The 19,743-nt window shown below is 39.1% G+C and overlaps 1 protein-coding gene across 1 annotated transcript in view; it reads left to right on the top strand.

Annotated features, from left to right (window-relative positions):
- Positions 1-14,033: 14,033 nt before the first annotated feature.
- Positions 14,034-19,743, top strand: part of ORC2 (origin recognition complex subunit 2) — a 54,717-nt gene continuing 49,007 nt past the window's right edge. Inside the window, exons 1-4 of the mRNA XM_043991629.1 lie at positions 14,034-14,280; positions 16,180-16,283; positions 16,738-16,881; positions 17,647-17,736. Coding sequence (XP_043847564.1) covers positions 16,190-16,283; positions 16,738-16,881; positions 17,647-17,736 — 328 coding nt within the window. The 5' untranslated portion in view covers positions 14,034-14,280; positions 16,180-16,189. The remainder of the gene's footprint in view (positions 14,281-16,179; positions 16,284-16,737; positions 16,882-17,646; positions 17,737-19,743) is intronic.

The following is a 19,743-nucleotide window of genomic DNA, read 5'->3' on the forward strand; positions in this document are numbered from 1 at the left end:
TTTTAACTTGTCATTTTATTAAAAAGAAGAAATGTGGTTAAGAAAATAAGATGCTCTACTTAGTCACTTCTGCAATACTGTCTTTCCTTAACAGAGAGATTAGAAAAAGAATGTTTTGGTTAGTTTAACTGGACCATTTTGAAAACTATAAATAGATTTGTTTTCTAGACATTAGGAGGGTATTTTTTTTTAAGTTTTATTAAGAAAACTGTACTGAGAGGTATGCCCCGCATGTAGTCTTTTTAACATTTGTAATAAATTCATATACTTTACAATGAATCTTTTTGATTCTTATCCTTGAAATTATACTGGATTTACATTCAGTTTGACTAGCTAAGAGATACCGTCTTTAATGGTTAAAAGATTATTTTCATACTTGTTTCTCATGCTAGTTTGGCTCTTCTGAGCTAAGGTTTCTGAAGGACTTTTATGACTTTGGCATTGTATAGTCTTCTGTCTTAATAGAAAAGAAAGCAGTAAATAAACCCTTGCTGAGAATGTGTATTAGATGAAAAGATGGACCATGTAAAAAACAACCCTTATTTTCACCAGCATTAAATTGATGGTTGCACTAGGCTGCCCAAGTATTCAAGATTTATTGCTGGTGAAAGTTTAAACAAGATAAGTATATAAAAAATGAGATCTGCTGTGTGATGTCCCTTAACTTAGGACCAGTGAAAATCTTCATTCTTTTAAAGCTGAGGGTGACACACACATCATGTGCATGTAAGCCATTATTTTAATAACTGTTTTACTGAAACTGGTTAATGCTATTGACTGTTGTTGAAATGTGAAATATATTTACTGTTGACCTTGTAAATATCTGCCAGAGATGAAAAAAAATATTTTAAGTCATTGTAAATAAAGATGTAAAAAATTCATTATCAGTCTGCCAAGCAGAAAAGAATATCTAAAAATGTTAAATAAATATTGTGTTTCTGGATAGCTGTGTACCTTTTTTCTAAATAAACTATATTTATGTATGTGGGTTTCTTTTCCAAAATATAAAGGGACTCTAAATATGCTTTCCTTCAGATATTATATGGGTTTCAGTATCATTGACTTTACTTCTTACAGCAACATTTTGATCTTTCATTGTGTCTCCTTAAGGTTTTCCTAGTTGAACTATTACTTATATATATACTCTAGGACTTTTTGTCTTACTCCCTCTACTGCAGCCTCTTTACTTCAGTCAACAAATGTCTGCCTTGTACCCGAAGGGTGACATAAAGAGAAAAATGAAACAGGCTCTGTTCTCAAAGAGGCTTCTATTTTGTTGGGGAGACATACACACATATGACTGCATACTGAATAAATAGAAAATAAATACCGGTTAGTTTAGGGGATATAGGACTATAGCTGTTGGGCATATCAGGAAAGGCTTTGTGTAGAAAGTAGTGCTTGCACTGAGGAAAATTAATATTATGCTGTATTATTTAATACTATTCTGTGATCCTTCCTCATTTTTGTCAGACCCCACTTTTGAAGGGCAGGCAGTTTCTGAAGGGCATGAATAAGCAATGTGATCACTCCTAGCCCCAAGACATCTGTTCATTAACCGGCATGGGCTGGGCCTCTCCCAAATGGGACCCTTTGCTTCTGCTTGCCCTGTAAACAAAAGTCATCTTGAGCTAGGCTTTCCCCAGGGTACATGTCCTTTGTCCTTGCTTTTCCTTCATCAAATTTAGAGATGACCTGGTCTATCAGACAGAGATCCTGATTGGGGTAGTTTTTCTATCCAACATTGCTAGAGGCAGGTGGGTTTCATAAAGCAACTAGCATTCCTTAAGTATTAAATAAGGGGCAAAATCAGCCCCAGCTACAGACTAATCCTTTCACCAGAGGATTAATTAGTCCTACTCTTCTTCCCGCCCCCCCCCAACTATGAAGTAATAATAAAGAGCTGAGAACTATTAACCTACCCCCTCATTAAAATGCCCACTAATTGGGGGCAGCTACATGGCACAGTGGATAAAGTACCGGCCCTAGATTCAGGAGGACCTGAGTTAAAATCCGGCCTCAGACATTTGACACTAGCTCTGTTACCCTGGGCAAGTCACTTAACCCTCATTGCCCAGCAAAAGGAAAAAAAATGTCCACTATTTGGGATTGCCTTGCCTTTGCCAGGAGAGGTCCTGAAGATGTACTGTTGGGCCACTCAGAAGGAAGACACTCGTAGGTTTGAAAAGCCCTGTCTTGCTGCCATCACTCCAAATCTTTTGGCACTAATAGAGGCAGGTGAGAGATCCCTTTATTAATGGGTTCACATCCTATTAATAAACACCTTGCTCAAAGAATTGTCTGTTTTCCCTTTTGTTAAATTTAACTCAACACGATGTTGAAAAAGTAGGGTATTCTATGAAGTGATGGTGGGAAAAGAGCATTTCAGAACTAGGGAAATGCAGGTCAATGTAAAGGCAATAAGGATATGAAACTCGTGAGGAAGAGCAAAAAGACCAGTTTGACTAGACCATAGTATCCAGAAAGGGAATGATGCATAATGAGGATGGAAAGGTAAGTTGGAGCCAGATTGTAAAGTGTTTTAAAAGCCAGGTAGTAGTTTATATTTCATTCGTTTATATTTAATCCTAGAGACAATAGGAACTTACTGGAGTTGACCAAGTAGGAGGATGAGTGGTCAGACCTTCACTTTAGGAAAATCACTTTAACACCTTTGTAGAAAACAGTTTAAGTTGAGAGATGAGATGGGGTCAGGAGCCATATAACAAAAGGCTGAAATGTGAGTGGGAGGGGAGAAGTTGAAGCACTGCCTATAGACCTCTTTTTCTAGAAGTTTGGCTGAGAAAGGAAGAAGAAATAATAGGGCAATAGCTTGAGGAGATGGTAGAATATCAAAGGTTTTTTTTTCAAGGCTTGGCACATTTGAAAATAGCCAAAAAAGAATGAGTCAACGTTATTGAAGAAAAGTATGTATAGCATAAAAATATATTTATAAATACAGTGTTTTTGGAGGGAGAACCCTAGTGGTTGGAGCAATCAAGAAATACCAGGAGGGGCAGCTAGGTGGCGCAGTGGATAGAGCACCGGCCCTGGAGTCAGGAGGACCTGAGTTCAAATCTGACCTCAGACACTTGACACTTACTAGCTGTGTGACCCTGGGCAAGTCACTTAACCCCAATTGCCTCACAAAAAAAAAAAAAAGAAATACCAGATAGAAAATGTGTTTCAGCTATGTCTTAGCAGTGACAGGCCTAGAGAGAGTATATTACACTCTTCTTGCCCTCAAAGAACCAGGTAAAAGAGAGCCACTGGAGCTCACTTAGTAAGGGCATGCATGATATGATTAGACCTACATTTTCAAAAGATGGCAGCCTAATGTAGGATGGATTGGTTTGGAGAGAGACTAGGCAGTGAGACAGCAAGTATTAAGTACTTGTTATGTCCCCCAGCACATTGCTATGTGGTTGAATTGTGAAAGACATCCTCCCCCAAGGGGCTTACATTTTTTTGGAGGGGGTGAGGCAATTGGGGTTAAGTGACTTGCCCCAGGGTCACACAGCTAGTAAGTGTCAAGTGTCTGAGGCCATATTTGAACTCAGGTCCTCCTGAATCTGGGGCCGGTGCTTTATCCACTGCGCCATCTAGCTGCCGTGGGGCTTACATTCTAATTGGGAAGGATACACATAAAAGGAAAGGACACTAGCTGTGTGACCCTGGGCAAGTCACTTAACCCCAACTGCCTCACCAAAAAACAAAAACAAACAGAAACAGAAAGGAAAGTTGGAGAGATAGTAGGCATTTGGCCTGAGTACCCTCTTTAAATGGAAATTATTCAAGGAGCCTTCCACTTTCCATTCATAGGAAGGGCCCTCAGGAGCTGAATCTTCCAGGGCTGAAGTCATTTAGGATAAAGACATTTCTGTGGAGCATGATGGAGAAGTCCAGAGGAATGTTCCTAATAGGACCAGTTGGGAAGCAGAGTATTCCTCGTCGTATGTGTAAGGAACAGAGAAAAAGCCAGTTTGGCTCTGTTTCAGAGTGGGGAAGGAGTAGTCAGTAAAAGTGAAAAGAAGGGGTTTGGAGTCAGGTTGTGAAAGTTTTAAAAAAGAAAAGAGTTTATAACATTTTATGACAGAGGCAATAGGAAGCTACCAGAACTGGTTAAGTAGGGGATTCACAAAGCTGCACTTAAGGAAAATGACTTTGGAAGCACTGTGTAGGATAGGCTAGAATGGTGAGAGACTTGAGAGAGACCAAATAGAGGATTTGCAATAATTTAGGCCTGAACTGAAGTGACAAGCTATGAGTGGATTGAAAGGGTCAGATGTCAGAGATGTAGAAGTAGAAACTTCAAGGTTTGGCAATTAATTGGGGGAGAGGATTCCAATATAATGTCAAAGTTATAAATCCAGAAGACTGGAAAGATAGTACTTTCAACAGAAATAGGAATCAAATGGGATCAAAGAATGGGATCAAAGTAGAGAGGTTGCCCTTCATTAGAACAACCACTTCATTCTGAGACTTGAACAAAGGGAAAAAGTGGGAGAAGATGCCAAGGGTATTTTAGATGAAGAGAAGAGGAAATTAGATTAAATTTCATTCATGATCATTCCTTCACTACATATAGTCTTTCCATAGTTTTGTAACAATAATGGGAAACCTTTTGCATAGGAACACATAGTCAAAATCAGTGATTTTTTTCCTTCCAAAGAGAAATGTATAAACATACATCTACTATTTCTTAAGCTAGATTGTATTTTACTATTATGTATATTTTAAAATTTTTCCAATAAAATATTTTTGTTAAATTTTATTTTTAAATGTTTATTTTGTCTTTTTAAAAAGTTATGCAAATTGCATCTAAGTACACTTAACATTCTGCTCTTCTAGTCCACTATTAATAAAAAGGATGAAGTATGCTCTAACATCAGTCCCTTTCCCCTGATTTTTAAAATCGATGCATTTTTATTTTCTAACATATCTCCACTCCTAAAACAAATAACAAATACCACTAAACACATACCACTAAACCAAATGACAAAGTGGTCATAGCCTAAACCCTCTGCTACATTCCATACTGATAGTCCTTTAGCTTTGTTTTGTTTTCTGTTTTATTTTTGTTTTTGTGGAGCAATAGGGGTTGTGCCTTGCCCAGGGTCACACAGCTAGTAAGTGTCAAGTGTCTGAGGTTAGATTTGAACTCAGGTCCTCCTGAGTCCAGGGCCAGTGCTTTATCCACTGTACCACCTAGCTGCCCCCTACCGGTTTTTTAATGTTACAAATGTATATTAAGTTCACTTTTTATTTTATTTTGGTTTTTTTTTTTTGCAGGGCAATGAGGGTTAAGTGAATTTCCCAAGGTCACACAGCTAGTTAAGTGTCAAGTGTCTGAGGCCTGATTTGAACTCAGGTCCTCCTGAATGCAGGGCCGATGCTTTATCCACTGCGCCACCTAGCTGCCCCAGTCCTCTACCTTTTAACTGTGAGGAAGGCTATGTCTTATATGTTCTCTTATCTAGAACTCAGATTGCTAATAGCCAATCTGAGTTCAGCTTCCTCTTGGTACTGTTTTAATATACATTAGTGAAATTATCGTGTATGACTTGTTCCTTTTGCTTTGCTTTTTTGTAGATCAATTTTACATGTCTCCCCATAACAGTCCTTTGGAACCAACATTGCCCCTTGTATTAAACTTGAATTTTAATGTTTCTTAAGGATACTTTCATTGTAGTCATCATATGCTAAATTGTGCCTCTGCTTCCCACTTTTTACCCTTTGTATCAGTTCAAACAAATCTTCCTATATTTCTCTGAATTTTTCATATTCACTCCTTGTAGCACTACAATATCCCACTTGTAACGATTGGAATGACGCCACCTGCTGGAGACTTACTGTAGAAGAGTTCCGCCCATGAAACGAAGTGACGCAGACTAGTGGGAGGAGGAAGGAAGAGACTGGCGCTCGCGCTCGCTCTCTTTCCTTTGGACTCTGGTGGAGAGCAGAGCTAGAAATGTGCTCTCCCTTTAATAGATAGGAATCTAGGCCTTTCTCTTTCTTTACCAAATTCTTATTCTCCTTAATAAATGCTTAAAAGTCTAACTCTTGCTAAAGCTTATAATTTATTGGCGACCACTCATTAGATATTTTAGACAGTTTAGCTAGAATTTTAGCCCTTAACACACTGTATTTGTATACTGCAGTATGTTCAGCAATTCACCAGTTAATGGACACAAAATTTATTTCCAAGTTTGGGTTGGGTATTTTGCGAGGGAGGTAGGGAGCAGGGAGAAAGAAGGAAGGAAGGATTGCCACTATCAAAAGTTCTTTGGGGGCAGCTAGGTGGCGCAGTAGATAGAGCACTGGCCCTGGAATCAGGAGTACCTGAGTTCAAATCTGGCCTCAGACACTTATACTTACTAGCTGTGTGACCCTGGGCAAGTCACTTAACCCCAATTGCCTCACTAAAAAAAAAAAAAGTTCTATGACCATTTTTATAAACATATGACCTTTCTTTCAATGACTTCCTTGGAGTAAAATGTAAAATGACTGGATCAAAAGATATGAATTGTTCAGTAACTTTTCCAATATAATTCCAAATAGTTTCTAAAACAGTTTGAATTGATATTTCCAATAATGGTATTTTTTTTTTGAGGTCCTCCTGATTCCAGAGCTGGTGCTATTCTGCATGTAACAAGGTATTGGTGTACCAATTTTCTCAGATTCTGCAACATTTAAAATTTTTCTTTGTAATTTGATGACTATTGAATTTATCTTATTGGTTATTTGGAGCATTTACATGAGGTTGCTAATGGCTTATATTTCTTGAAAAGTACTCATGTTCTTTGATCACGTACCTATCTTTTTTTGTTTATTTTGGTTTGGGTTTTTTTGGTGAGGTACTTGGGGTTAAGTGACTTGCCCAGGATCACACAGCTGGTAAGTGTCAAGTGTCTGAGGTTGGATTTGAACTTGGGTACTCCTGACTCCAAGGCCAGTGCTCTATCCACTGTGCCACCTAGCTGCCCCAGATCATGTACCTATCTTAAATTAAAATACAAGGATCAGAGATCATAGTAAGGAGAACAGGTTTAGAAGGCGTGACAAGGAATAAATGAACTAGAGAACTAAGCAACAAGTACAAAACACCAGGAAATGTATGGTGCTGGTCTAGGTCCAAAGGAAAGAGGACTATCATCATCCAGCGAGGGCCTAGTTAAGTTCCAGCAGAAGTCACTTGGAATAGGCTGATAAAAAATGATTCCATAATGTGAGAGGCTGAGACAGTTTTAGTCCAGTTCTGGGGAAACCACCACCAAAAGGGAAGGAATCAGAAGTCTATATAGTATATAAGGAAAAGAGACTGAAATGTCACAGATTTCAAGAGGAAGATAATTTAGTTAAAATCTTTGAGCACAAGCAGCTAAATCAACAGGAAAGGTATTAAAACAGAAGGGGAGGGGCAGCTAGGTAGCACAGTGAATAAAGCACTGGCCCTAGATTCAGGAGTACCTGAGTTCAAATCCAGCCTCAGACACTTGACACTTACTAGCAGTGTGACCCTGGGCAAGTCACTTAACCCCCATTGCCCCATAAAAAACAAAAAAAAAACAAACAAAAAAACAGAAGGGGAAATGTCTACTAGGACATCTGAATGAGACCAAACATCTCTGAATAATATTGTCAAAGTTAGGACATTGAACATGATGAGACAGAAGACCCTGGGGATTCCCAAGGTAGCAGGAAGCCACAGCAGGATGTTCCTGAATGGTTTAAGAGAGTAATAAGAACTGTGAAAGCAGAATTTAATTGACAGAGTAGAAAAACTTGAATCCATGATTGTGAGTCCGAGAGAGAGAGAGAGAGAGAGAGAGAGAGAGAGAGAGAGAGAGAGAGAGAGAGAGGGGCAGCTAGATGGTGCAGTGGTTAAAGCACCGGCCCTGAATTCAGGAGTACCTGAGTTCAAATCCGGCCTCAGACACTTGACACTTACTAGCTGTGTGACCCTGGGCAAGTCACTTAACCCCCATTGCCTGAAAAAAAAAAAGAGAGAGAGAGAGAGAGAGAAAGTGATTTGGAATACATATATGAAGAAATAGAGGAAAATCTAGAAGAAAAGATGCAAAAAAGCAATCATGGTCCAAGAACACATGCTGTATTTACTAGCAAAATATATTGATTTCAAATACAGGATGTGTTGAAACAACTTGTTATTCCAGAACAAGATGAGTTTTAAAAATCTGAATACCACAATGTAAGAAATAATACAGGGGGCAGCTAGGTGGCGCAGTGGATAGAGTACCAGCCCTGGATTTAGGAGGACCTGAGTTCAAATCTGGGCTCAGACAGTTAATACTTACTAGCTGTATGACCCTGGGCAAGTCACTTAACCCCAATTGCCTCACTTAAAAAAAAAAAAGAATACAATAAAACTTCACTGAACTTCTGAATACAGAAAATAAAATGACAATCAAAAAAATTTACAGTGCCTCCACCAAAAACCAAAACAAACAAAACCCAGGATGCTATAAACTGCAAAACACATAGAAGCTAAAGTTAACAATAATAACAAATAATGAACTCTGCAAGCAACCAGGAGAAAGACCTTCAAATAAAAAGGACAGGAAATTTGTAATTACCCAAGACTATTCTGAACCCACAAGAAAGTACAGAACAGATGAATGCATTATAAGAAAAAAGAGGAGGGAAAAGCTTAATAATTATTTGTAATTGTGGTACAGCTGAAGAGGAAGGTATATTAGTATGAAGGAGGTGGGATAAAAAAAGCCAACGTCTCAAAAATTTTATTCATCTCAGTCAGGCAAAGGAAGGTTGAACCAAAAAAAAATGTATATAGTGCAGAAATACAATAAAGTTAGTAGGAAAGTAGGCCAAGAGAGAAGAGTTGGGGATGTATGTGTGCAGGATTTAAAAAGAGGCAGAGTTGGGAGGGCCTTCAGAGCTGTCTCTAGATTGGGGTGATGGTATGGCATCTGTGAAAGTGACTTCCAGTTTCTGTTTCTGTTTGTTTTTTGGGGCTTGGGTTTTTGTTTTTTTTTTGCTACAGGAAAAGTCTCATCTCATGTGTTAGAGGTATCTAGATACCACATTTTGAGAAATCAAGGGGAAAAAATGCTCCAATCTTATAGAAACAGAATCTATTAGAGACCCCTTGAAAAGAACCTTCAGATGAAAAGTCTTATGAATATTATAGTCAAAATACAAAGCTTCCAAGTCAAGGAAAATTTTCTGAAAGTAGCCAGACAGAATTCAAGTATGGAGGCTTCACAAGTCAGGATCACACAAGACTTGATTCTTATCACTTTAAAAGAGAGTAGATCTGGGAATGATACTATCAATAGAAAAAAAGACAAAATACCCCCAAAAACATAAGCTTAAAACCAAGAATAACTTACCTAAAAAAACTAAATATAATCCTAGAAGGGGGAAAAAGGATCTTTAATGAAATAGAAAACTTATAACCATTCTTGATGAAAAGATCATAGAAATTATGTGTAATGTGTTCAAAGTACAAACATAAGAGTTAAGAGGAACATAAAAAGGTAAATAAGTTTGAGCAATTGGAACAGATTATATAGGATAAAGAAACATGTCATCTCAAAACCTAAATGTTATGAAATAGTGGGAGTTAAATAAGATAAAGGTCTACAGAGTGTTTTTGTTATATTTTGATTATCTTAAATAAAAAAGAAAATGGAGAGGAAAAGGAATATACTAGAGAAGAAATGGGAGAAGAATTTCATATCTTACATAATCTGGGTGCTCAAATAGAAGAATATCCAAACAAGGAGGTAAACAAGTCAGGAGAAGCAGATATTACCTGAATTTCAATTTCATCTGAACAAGTCAAAGTGCAAATTAAACACACACATACATATACTCCCACTCCCCCACCCCCACCCCCACACATGAATTCAGAAATTTTACAATTCTCAACTTTTTTATCAACAAAAGGGAAAAAGAACAGATTTATAAATCTGTCATGCAAATAATAAACCAGAAAATCAATAAATTAAAACACCTAAATTAAAACGCAAAATCAAAGATATTAATAAAGTTGAAAGCAAAAACACCATTGAATTAATAAGTAAAACTAAGCTATTAAAATAAGATAAACTGAAGCAGCTAGGTGGCGCAGTGGATAGAGCACCAGCCCTGGAGTCAAGAGTACCTGAGTTCAAATCCAGCCTCAGACACTTAACACTTACTAGCTGTGTGACCCTGGGCAAGTCACTTAACCCCAATTGCCTCACTAAAATAAAATAAGATAAACTATTATCTAACTTGACTTTTAAAAAAGAGGAAAACTAAATAATAAGTATCCAAACTGAAAAAGACAAATTTACCAAGAAAGAAGAGTAGAAATAAAATAAATTATTAGCAATGATTTTGCCCAATGATATGCCACCTATGTGGTGCAGTAGATAGAGTATCAGGCTTGGAGTCAGGAAAACTCATCTTCCTGAATTTAAATCTGGCCTCAGACATGACATATGTGACCCTGGGCAAATCATTTAACCATATTTCTTAGTTTCCTCATCTGTAAAATGAGCTGGAGAAGGAAATGGCAAACCACTCCAGTATTTCTGCCAAGAAAACCCCAAATGGTGGATAGAGCACTGGTCCTTGAGTCAGGAGGACCTGACTTCAAATCCAGCCTCAAGACACTTGACACTTACTAGCTGTGTGACCCTGGGCAAGTCACTAAAACCCAATTGCCTCACCAAAAAACCCCCAAAACAAAACCCCCAAATGGAGTCATGAAGAATCAGACATGATTAAAAATGACTGAACAATACCAAATGCCAATAAAATCAATAACTTAAATGAAATAAATGAATATTGACAAAAATATAAATTCTGATTTTAGCAGAACAAGAAACAGAATTTAAATAACCCAACTTCAGAAAAAGAAATTGAATAAACCATACATAAACTTCCAAAGGGAAAAAACCCAGAACCAAATAGATTGACAGGTGAATCCTATCAAACTTTCAAAGAAAAATTAATTCCAATAGTACATAAACTGCTTACACAAATGGGAACAGATGGGATTAACTAAATTCCCCTTATGATACAAATATGCTTTTTTTTTTTTTTTGGTGAGGCAATTGGTGTTAAATGACTTGCCCAGGGTCACACAGCTAGTAAGTGTCAAATGTCTGAGGGCGGATTTGAACTCAGCTACTCCTGACTCCAGGGCCGGTGCTCTATCCACTGCGCCACCTAGCTGCCCCGAATGGCCTTTTTAATAAGATCAGAGATAAAGCAATTTTGTGGAATAACAAGACAAAATGGACAATTTTTATTACATAAAATTAAAATATTTTTACACAAGCAAAACCAATGTAGAAGATTAGAAGGAAAATAGTTAACACTTTTTTAAAAAGGTAATTGTAAGGGGGTGGCTAGGTGGCGCAGTGGATAAAGCACCGGCCCTGGATTCAGGAGTACCTGAGTTCAAATCTGGCCTCAGACACTTGACACTTAACTAGCTGTGTGACCCTGGGCAAGTCACTTAACCCCCATTGCCCCGCAAAAAAAAAAAAAAGGTAATTGTAGCATTTATCTGATAAAGGTCTCATTTCCAAGATATGGAAATAACTTATTCAAATTTATAAAAGCTATTGCCCAGTTGATAAACAATCAAAGGATATGAAAAGGCAGTTTTCAGAGGAAGAAATACAAACTGTCAAGTGCCATCTCAAAAAATGCTCAAAATAACTACTTATAGAAAAAAATGCAAATTGAAGAAATTGTGAAATTCTACATCATTTCCATTAGTTTGTCTGACCCATCTTTTTTGGGGATCCATGAGGTCAAAACTACTTTCATAATAATATTAAGACATTTTAATTTCTAATATGGTATATACCTAAAGGTACAACTTAGACAAACAAAAGCACTTTTGGGGCCTCAATAATTTTTAAGAGTGTAAAGAAGACTTGAGACCAAAAGTTAAGAGCATCACTGATATAGGACAAATTTTTTTAATTTTTATTTTTTTAGTGAGGCAATTGGGGTTAAGTGACTTGCCCAGGGTCATACAGCTAGTAAGTGTTAAGTGTCTGAGGCTGGATTTGAACTCAGGTACTCCCTACTCCAAGGCCAGTGCTCTATCCACTGCGCCACCTAGCTGCCCTTGATATAGGACAAATTTTGATGAGTTAATCTCATTTTCTCAAAACAGGTGCTTTGTACCTTTTTTTATTTTAGAATTTTTCTCAAGGCAAAGCCCAAATGGTCGAGTGATAGAAAGCATTACAGTGAACTCCCATTCACAAATTGATCCAGATTTAGAAAATGCACCAGACCAAATCCTGATAAGGAAATCCAGAAAAAGTCTCAGGGGGTCCTTTATCCAGTGAGGCTTGGCAAAACAAGGGAGGTCTGCAGACAAAGGGGACCTGGTCAGGAGCATGTGCACTGTGTACTGCAAGGTCTAGAGAGAGGCTGTCTAACAGGACTAGAGTAGGTCACAGGCCCAAACCCTTAACAAGGCCCTGTGATAGACATGGGTGTGAACTGGCAGCTTTGTCACCCAATTTCCAGATCTAGGGCAGACTGAGAAGGGGACCTGCACAGGGAAGTGGCTTTCCCAGGTAGGCCCTGGGAAGTGTTCAGAGAAACTAGGAAATTTAGAATCCAGCAGTATTATGACTCAGACCTCAGCCATAAAAGCAGGTCTCACTTCCAATGCCTTAGCCCAGTTTTCAGAGGAATAACCAGGGCTAGAATCTCAGACCACAGAGGCACTTACAAGTCTCCTCTAAGCCAACAGAGCTTTCCAGCTGGCTGGTAGGGATGGAGACAACGTGCAGTTTATTCCTGCACACACCTCAAGAGAAGATTATGCATGCCCTGACTGAGCCCCACGGGGTAGAAAGTGTCTTGGTCAATACCACCTAGACCTACTTCCACAGAAAGCATGGGGGTGAAAAATGCTTCTGCTTCATTACCCAGTGACCTCTTCTAGGTATCAGAGACACAGAGAGTCATAACTCAGAGGACAAAGTAGCTTCAAGGAGAGGAAAGCTGGCTCTTCCAGAGAAGGGAAACTAGCCCTGGTAATCCCAAGTCAAGCGGGAGAAATAACTCCACAAGAAGAAAAGATACCAGGAATTGGCAAGTTCTGGAAGTGTGAGTTCCCTTCATGTATCTCTCCCTAACTTTGTTCTTTGTCTGTGCTCCTTGCTACATTTTGTTCTTTCTGGAATCCCAAGGTAAAGGCTGCAGAACCCTCTTATCAGTAGTCTCCAAATGACTTCTGCATCATTTTAAGGAGCTCTGTAGCATGGGGTGAGGGTGTGTGTGTGTGTGTGTGTGTGTGTGTGTGTGTGTGTGTGTGTGTGTGTGTGTGTGTGGTGGTGGTGGTGGTGGTGGTGGTGGTGGTGGTGGTAAGGGGAGCTACTGAAGATCCTGGCATCAGAATGAATGAGAAGGTATTTGTGCCAACCAATCACTATGCCAAATGCCAGGGGCACCAGAAGTTCCAAGTTATTAGTTATTAGCCATGTAGGTGGTCTGGGCCAAATACCTTTCTCAGCCTAAGTCTCTTCATCTGTAAACTGGGTAAAATTAAACATGCCACCTCAAATGGTTTGGAGGAAACGATTTGAAAAAAAAATTTTAAGTTATAGCTTGGTGCGCTAGTCTCCTGCTGGGTGACATTTTCTATTTCGGGTTCCCAGCTTGAGCCCCTCAATCCCAGAAAAGTTTATTAAGCCCCTCTCAGGCTCAGGGCACTGGCTGGTTTCACGGCCGGCAGAAAAGTTCTATGGCTTTGCACCAGGCCAGACATGAGTATCTATCTACCTCGTGGTACGAACCTGGGAAATCACTTTACACCTTTTGATCTCTGTTCTGTCCCATCTATTCTTCACCTTAGCCAATCAAAAAGCAGCTCACTCTGCGCAAGTCCCCCTACACCAACGTCATCCCGGAACCGGAAATGGACGAAGAAGGGCGACGTGATTGTTGTTTCCTTGAGAGTCTCTATTTCTCCTGCTGTTTCTAGGCGGGGCAGGGAAAGGGAAAACTGATTGGCTCTCCTGCCCATCGCTCTCCTCTGCTTCGGTTTTTCATTGGCAGCTTTAGAGGCTGCCCCTGTGAGCAGGGCGGGAGATTCGGTGTGTGGCCCGGGAGGGTCCCCTTCCTTGTCCCCTCAGCCATCTGTCCGGTCCTCGGGCCGCTTGTGGCGGTAGCTCGCCACTTTCGTCTGGCTTCGACTGCCGTGCTGTCGCGGTTGAGCCACTGTCAGAGTCGCCTCTCCACCCTCTTCAGCCTCAGGCTGTCAGTCGGGTGAGTGTGGGGCCGATGGCTGGGCCTGGGAGGCCGGGCGGGTCGGGCCCAGCTGGGCCGGCCCGTGGGGGCTGTGCCGAGGCCGGCCTCCTCCAGGCGGAGGTTGGGCCCGGGTGGGCGGGTATCCGAGTACGCATTTCCTCCTCCCCTTGGGAGGCTGCCTCGGCTCCGGTCGCACGCGTGGCGCTTAGGGCTCCCGGCCAGTGAAGTGTGTGTGTTTGCGTGAGAATCTTCTGCCTCGAGGCTCCGCCCCTGAGATGCCCGTGGCCGGGAAGGCTTTAGGGAGACCCTGGGGTCACGTTCCCCGTGGGAGGCGTGTGCTGGAGGGATGTGTCAGGACCCTGGTATCGGGGGCAAGCCTTCGTTCTTCTTGTGCCTCAGTTTCTCCTTCCTGTAGAATGGGGATAATACTATTTCGAATAAATCGTTTGGTGAATTTGTATTGTTATTTGAGTCCTGGCAACTGTTTTCAAGATCAGTCGTTTTTCCAATAAGATGATTAACATTTTGTTGTATTTTGTCATTCTTCTGATTTTGTTTGATTCTTGATGTCTCTTGAAGTCCTTAGGTTCCGCTTGCCCAATTCTTATTTTTAAGGGTGGGGATCGTCTAATTTTTATCTTTGTATTTCAGCCCACTCCATCCCTCCCAGCTCACCCCCCTCCCTCCCAACTGTGCTTATCACCTAGAAGGTAGTAAACGAATGTTGTTAAATTGTAATTCTTTGTCCAAACCCTCAGACCTCTTTGTTTTCAACACTACTGACATCCAAAATTGTGGAGACTAAAGAAGTCCTTTTGACCGAACCCGTTGATTGAGGTAGAAATCAGTTGGGATTCTTCTGCTCACACCTAGGGCAGCACATGGGGCATAGATCAATTGGGATGCTTCTGCTCCCACCTAGTACAGTGCTGCCCATAAATCTGGTACTGCACTCAGTACTTGATTAATTTATCACATAGATTTGGGTTGTAACAGTTATCTGGTAGTCTTCAATGTAACTAATGAACAGATAATGAACAGTGTATAGAATGCTGGGGCTGGAGTCAGGAAGAAATGTGGCCTCAGACAGTACTAGTAATGTGACTCATGGCAAGTCACTTAACATCTATTTGTTTCAGTTTTCTCAACTGTAAAATGGAGATAATACCTACCTCACAGGGTTGGTTGCAATGTGGATCAGATGAGTTAATATTTGTAAAAAGAACAGCACTGTTGCTGGTCTACAGTAGGCACTATATAAATGCTTATTCCCTCTCCTTCCCCTTTTTTCCATGCTTATACATTTAAAAGGGAAAAATCTTAAATATACATTGTAGAAATCGATTAAAAAAGAGGAACAAAAAAATTTAAAATATGTAACTTTACTAAACACTTCAAAAGGCTGCTTATTCCCAGTAACCATTAAGTGATAGTGTAACTGGCCTGGTAAAGATTGTATTTTAGAGGTTATCCATGCACGAGATTAATTTTTTTAACATATTAAAAGTATTTTATTATTTTCCAGTTACATGTAAAGATAGTTTTCAACATTTGTTTTTATAAAATTTTGAGTTCCAAATTTTTCTCCCTCCTTCCCTTCCCTCCCCCCTCCCCAAGACAGAAAAGAATCTGAAATAGGTTATATATGTAGAATCACATTAACATATTTCTGCATTAGTCATGTAGTGAAAGAAGAAACAGAACAAAAGGGGAAAACCTCAAAAAAGAAAAAAAACCAACAACAACAAAAAGTAGAAACAGAATGGTTCAATCTGTATTCACATTCCCCAGTTTTTTTTTTTTCTCGAAGTGGAAAGTATTTTCTGTCACATAGCATTAAATTTTAAATTTGCCTAAATGTGCTTGGTATGAATTTTTTCTGACCTTTTGAATGATTTCTTTATTATTTCTGTTAAGGTTGATAGTGATGAACCATTTGAAATTACAAGAAGTCAAGATGCTGGAAGTTCAATTTGTAGGAGATGATGATGTTCTTAATCACATTCTTGATAAAGAAGAAGGTATAAAGCGTTTAATTGTATTTGGAAGGATGCTTGTTTAATGTTTGAGTCTTGTTTCATTTTCAGATAGATGAAAATATTTCATTTCTTTAAATGACAGAAATATTTGATTTAATAATTTGATCTAACACACTAACATTGTGTATAAAAATCCTTCATTTCTGAGTTCCTTTTTTAAACTTTTAAGAAATCAATTCTAGTTACAGAATTATGCTAATTTTGTCATTTGAGGATGAGGGTTGGTTATGTTTGAAATTTAAATATCTAATTTGAAGTATTTGTGAAGGTTGGAATTAACTCAGTTCTAGAAGAGTATATGTCTCTTTTCACAAATACAGGTTTTTTCCTTTCCATCTCTAAAAATTGTAGAAAATATAAAAATAATACAAAAAGAAAAGCATTTTTCTAATTTAACATTGAGGATTTTAAATTTGGATTTTTGTTATAATTGCAGGGACTAAATTTCGAAAGGATCGAACTCAACTTTTAGTCAATGTGAAGAAACTAATGAAGAAGCAGGAAAGTGACCTAAATGAAGATGACCAGGAGGATTTAAAAGATGAGAACTATGTAGATATTCTAGGAGCAGACACCCAAGGTATTTGTTGGGATAAAAATACCATACTGTAGGATAAGTAACAAGATGTTACTTATAAACAAAGATTGTGTTTCTCTCTTACTATCAGTAGACAGTGTGGTATCTACTGAGACTTGATAGAGCTGGCCTTGAGATCAAAAAGTCTTGCTTCTGACATATTGGCCACGTTACTTTTAAGGCTTACCATGTAAGCAAAAAAAATCACTTTTCCTCTTGGTGCTTTAGGCAACCCTGAGACTCTGTTGTAAAGGTGTTCACCTGCATTTGTGGAGAAATTTTCCTTACTGAGGAGTTTCCTGTACCAGAGAAATCGTAGGTACAGGCCCTATCTCCTGTCAGGAAGGCCCTTATTGTTGGTTGTTTTTCCATGAATAAAGATGGATTTGTAAAGCTCCATTGACTCTTTGATCTGGTTCCCTATTTGACCTTGGTCTGGAAACTCAAAATTGAGTTCTCTGACAGTGAAACTGAACAAAATTGGCCCAAACTGGCATTGAATCCATGACCATGGCTTTTTTTTTTTCCAGCTCCTAAATCTGACTATTGCTTTTAAAAAAAGTATTCTAATCTGCCGAGTGAATGGCAACAGAATGAGAAATGATCCTTGTGGGACCACATCTAGTTATATTTGTTGACTCTTATTTTAAAAAAAGCCAAACCACATACCATTATACAAAAAATGAAGATTAATAACTAAAACTTTCTAGTTTAAATTCCAGTTGGTTAATTTGGCTTTTACTAACTCGCATATCTCTTCTTTTTTAGAATCCTTGAAAAATGGTCGTGTTGTAGGTGGTAGCAACAAAGTTTATTCTTTTCAAACCAGAAAAAATCCTGAAAAGATGGCAGAACTAGGTATGTTGTTAATTCTTGATTTGTTTTTTCTCATCCAAGAGTAAGTTCCAGAAACTTTCCTTCACCAGCCTTCCTAAGATGACTGGTCTCCTACAATTTTTCAGTTTGCTTCCATTACTTCACTTGTTTAATAGTTTAATTTCATGAATGTTTGTTTTGTATTTCTACTTGTATTAGAAATTCCTCAAGGCCAGGGACTGACTTTTATTCCTTTTGTATCTTGTATGATATCTAGCTTCCCTCATTTCTTCTTAGTTTTTTTTTTAAGTGAGGCAATTGGGGTTAAGTGACTTGCCCAGGGTCACACAGCTAGTAAGTGTTAAGTGTCTGAGGCCAGATTTGAACTCAGGTACTCCTGACTCCAGATCCGGTGCTCTATCTACTGCGCCACCTAGCTGCCCCTCCCTCATTTCTTCTTAACATTACTTTCCTATGTATTTCTCCTTATGTCACAAAAGAAAATAAAAATGGGAAAAGCAGCTGGATTGAGCCAGTTATCTATAGGGGAGCTCTATGTTGACATTATTGTATTTGGAGTGAACAATAGGCACATTATCTAAAGGAGGGGAAGATCTCAAAGACCTGGACAAAAATCTCATATTTTATCAATATTTTAAAAAGGTGACTGAGAGAACATCAGTAAGTGACAGAACTGGCTTTTAACCTGCAGATAGCTGGAGCCTAACAGAGCAGGCTAGAGACAGGAGAGTCAGGAACCAAACAGAAGGTTTAATTTCTTTTTTTTCCCCATATAAATATTTTATTATTTTCCAGTTACATTTAGAGATAGTTTTCAACATTTGTTTTTATAATATTTCTAGTTTCAAATTTTTCTCCCTCCCTCCCCCTTCCCTAAGACAGCAAGTAATCTGATATAGGTTATATATGTATAATCACAATAAATATATTTCTGCGTTAGACATGTTATGAGAGAAGAATCTAAGCAAAAAGGAAAAACCTCAAAAAACAAAAACAATAGAAATAGTATGGTTTGATCTGCATCCAGATTCAGCAGTTCTCTTTTTTTTTTTTTTCTGCATTTGGAGAGCATTTTCCATCATGAGTCCTTTGGAACTATCTTGGACCATTGTATTGCTGAGAAGAGTCAAGTCTATCATAGTTGATCAACACACAATGTTGTTGATACTGTGTACGATGTTCTCCTGGTTCTGCTCATCTCACTCATCATTAGTCCATGCAAATCAGAAGGTTTAATTTCAAAGTGAGGAAAATGGCTTGCAAGCAAGGAGGGTATACATGTGCTGGGGATTCACCTGAAGTGGGGGCGACCTGAGGCAGTGTGGGGAGATTTCAATACTTATGCCAATGGCTATGCAGTGAGCTGTGCCCCTGACAATGAGGGGTAATGGTAATAATGTGACAGGTTTGATTCATAGCAGGGTTTCGTGACCAGAACATGGATACTGCAGTGCTTGACTGAGCTCATTGAACACCTGGTACTGGTCAAAGCAATACAACAATTATGTTAGGGTTAGACCATCCAGAGGGTGAGCACAAAGGATTGTTGTTATGCCAAACTCAGAGCACACTTGCTTGCTGAGTCTTAACTCTGGAAAACTGAGTATCTCCTAATATCTTGACAATCCCCCATTCTGGCCAAAGGAAGGGGATCTGAAAGAACTCCCTTAACCTTCCAGCCAATATAGGAGAGGCAGTTATAAGCCAAGATGCCGTGAGAGGCCAGTTGGACCTGGACAAGATGTTGAATAGGTCTTGTCTTAGCCATTATTTGCTTGCTAGCAGAAAAGGGGGTGGGGAGGCCAAGAATGTAGAGGGAGAAAACACAATCTTGAATTGGCCTTGATGGTTGGGCATATTGTTCCTTCATTCTCAAAGAGGACCATGACATCCAGGTGATGTCATGACTTGCAGTGAATTGGATTTAAGTGAGGGAGGGCTGTGCAAGGTCACCAACCTCCCTCTCTCCTCCAGAGCCATCTGGGTCCAGTGGCAAGATATGTATCAAGACGACTGGAGATGGCTCTG

Source organism: Dromiciops gliroides, chromosome 3, assembly GCF_019393635.1.
Source record: "Dromiciops gliroides isolate mDroGli1 chromosome 3, mDroGli1.pri, whole genome shotgun sequence".
Taxonomy (NCBI): domain Eukaryota; kingdom Metazoa; phylum Chordata; class Mammalia; order Microbiotheria; family Microbiotheriidae; genus Dromiciops; species Dromiciops gliroides.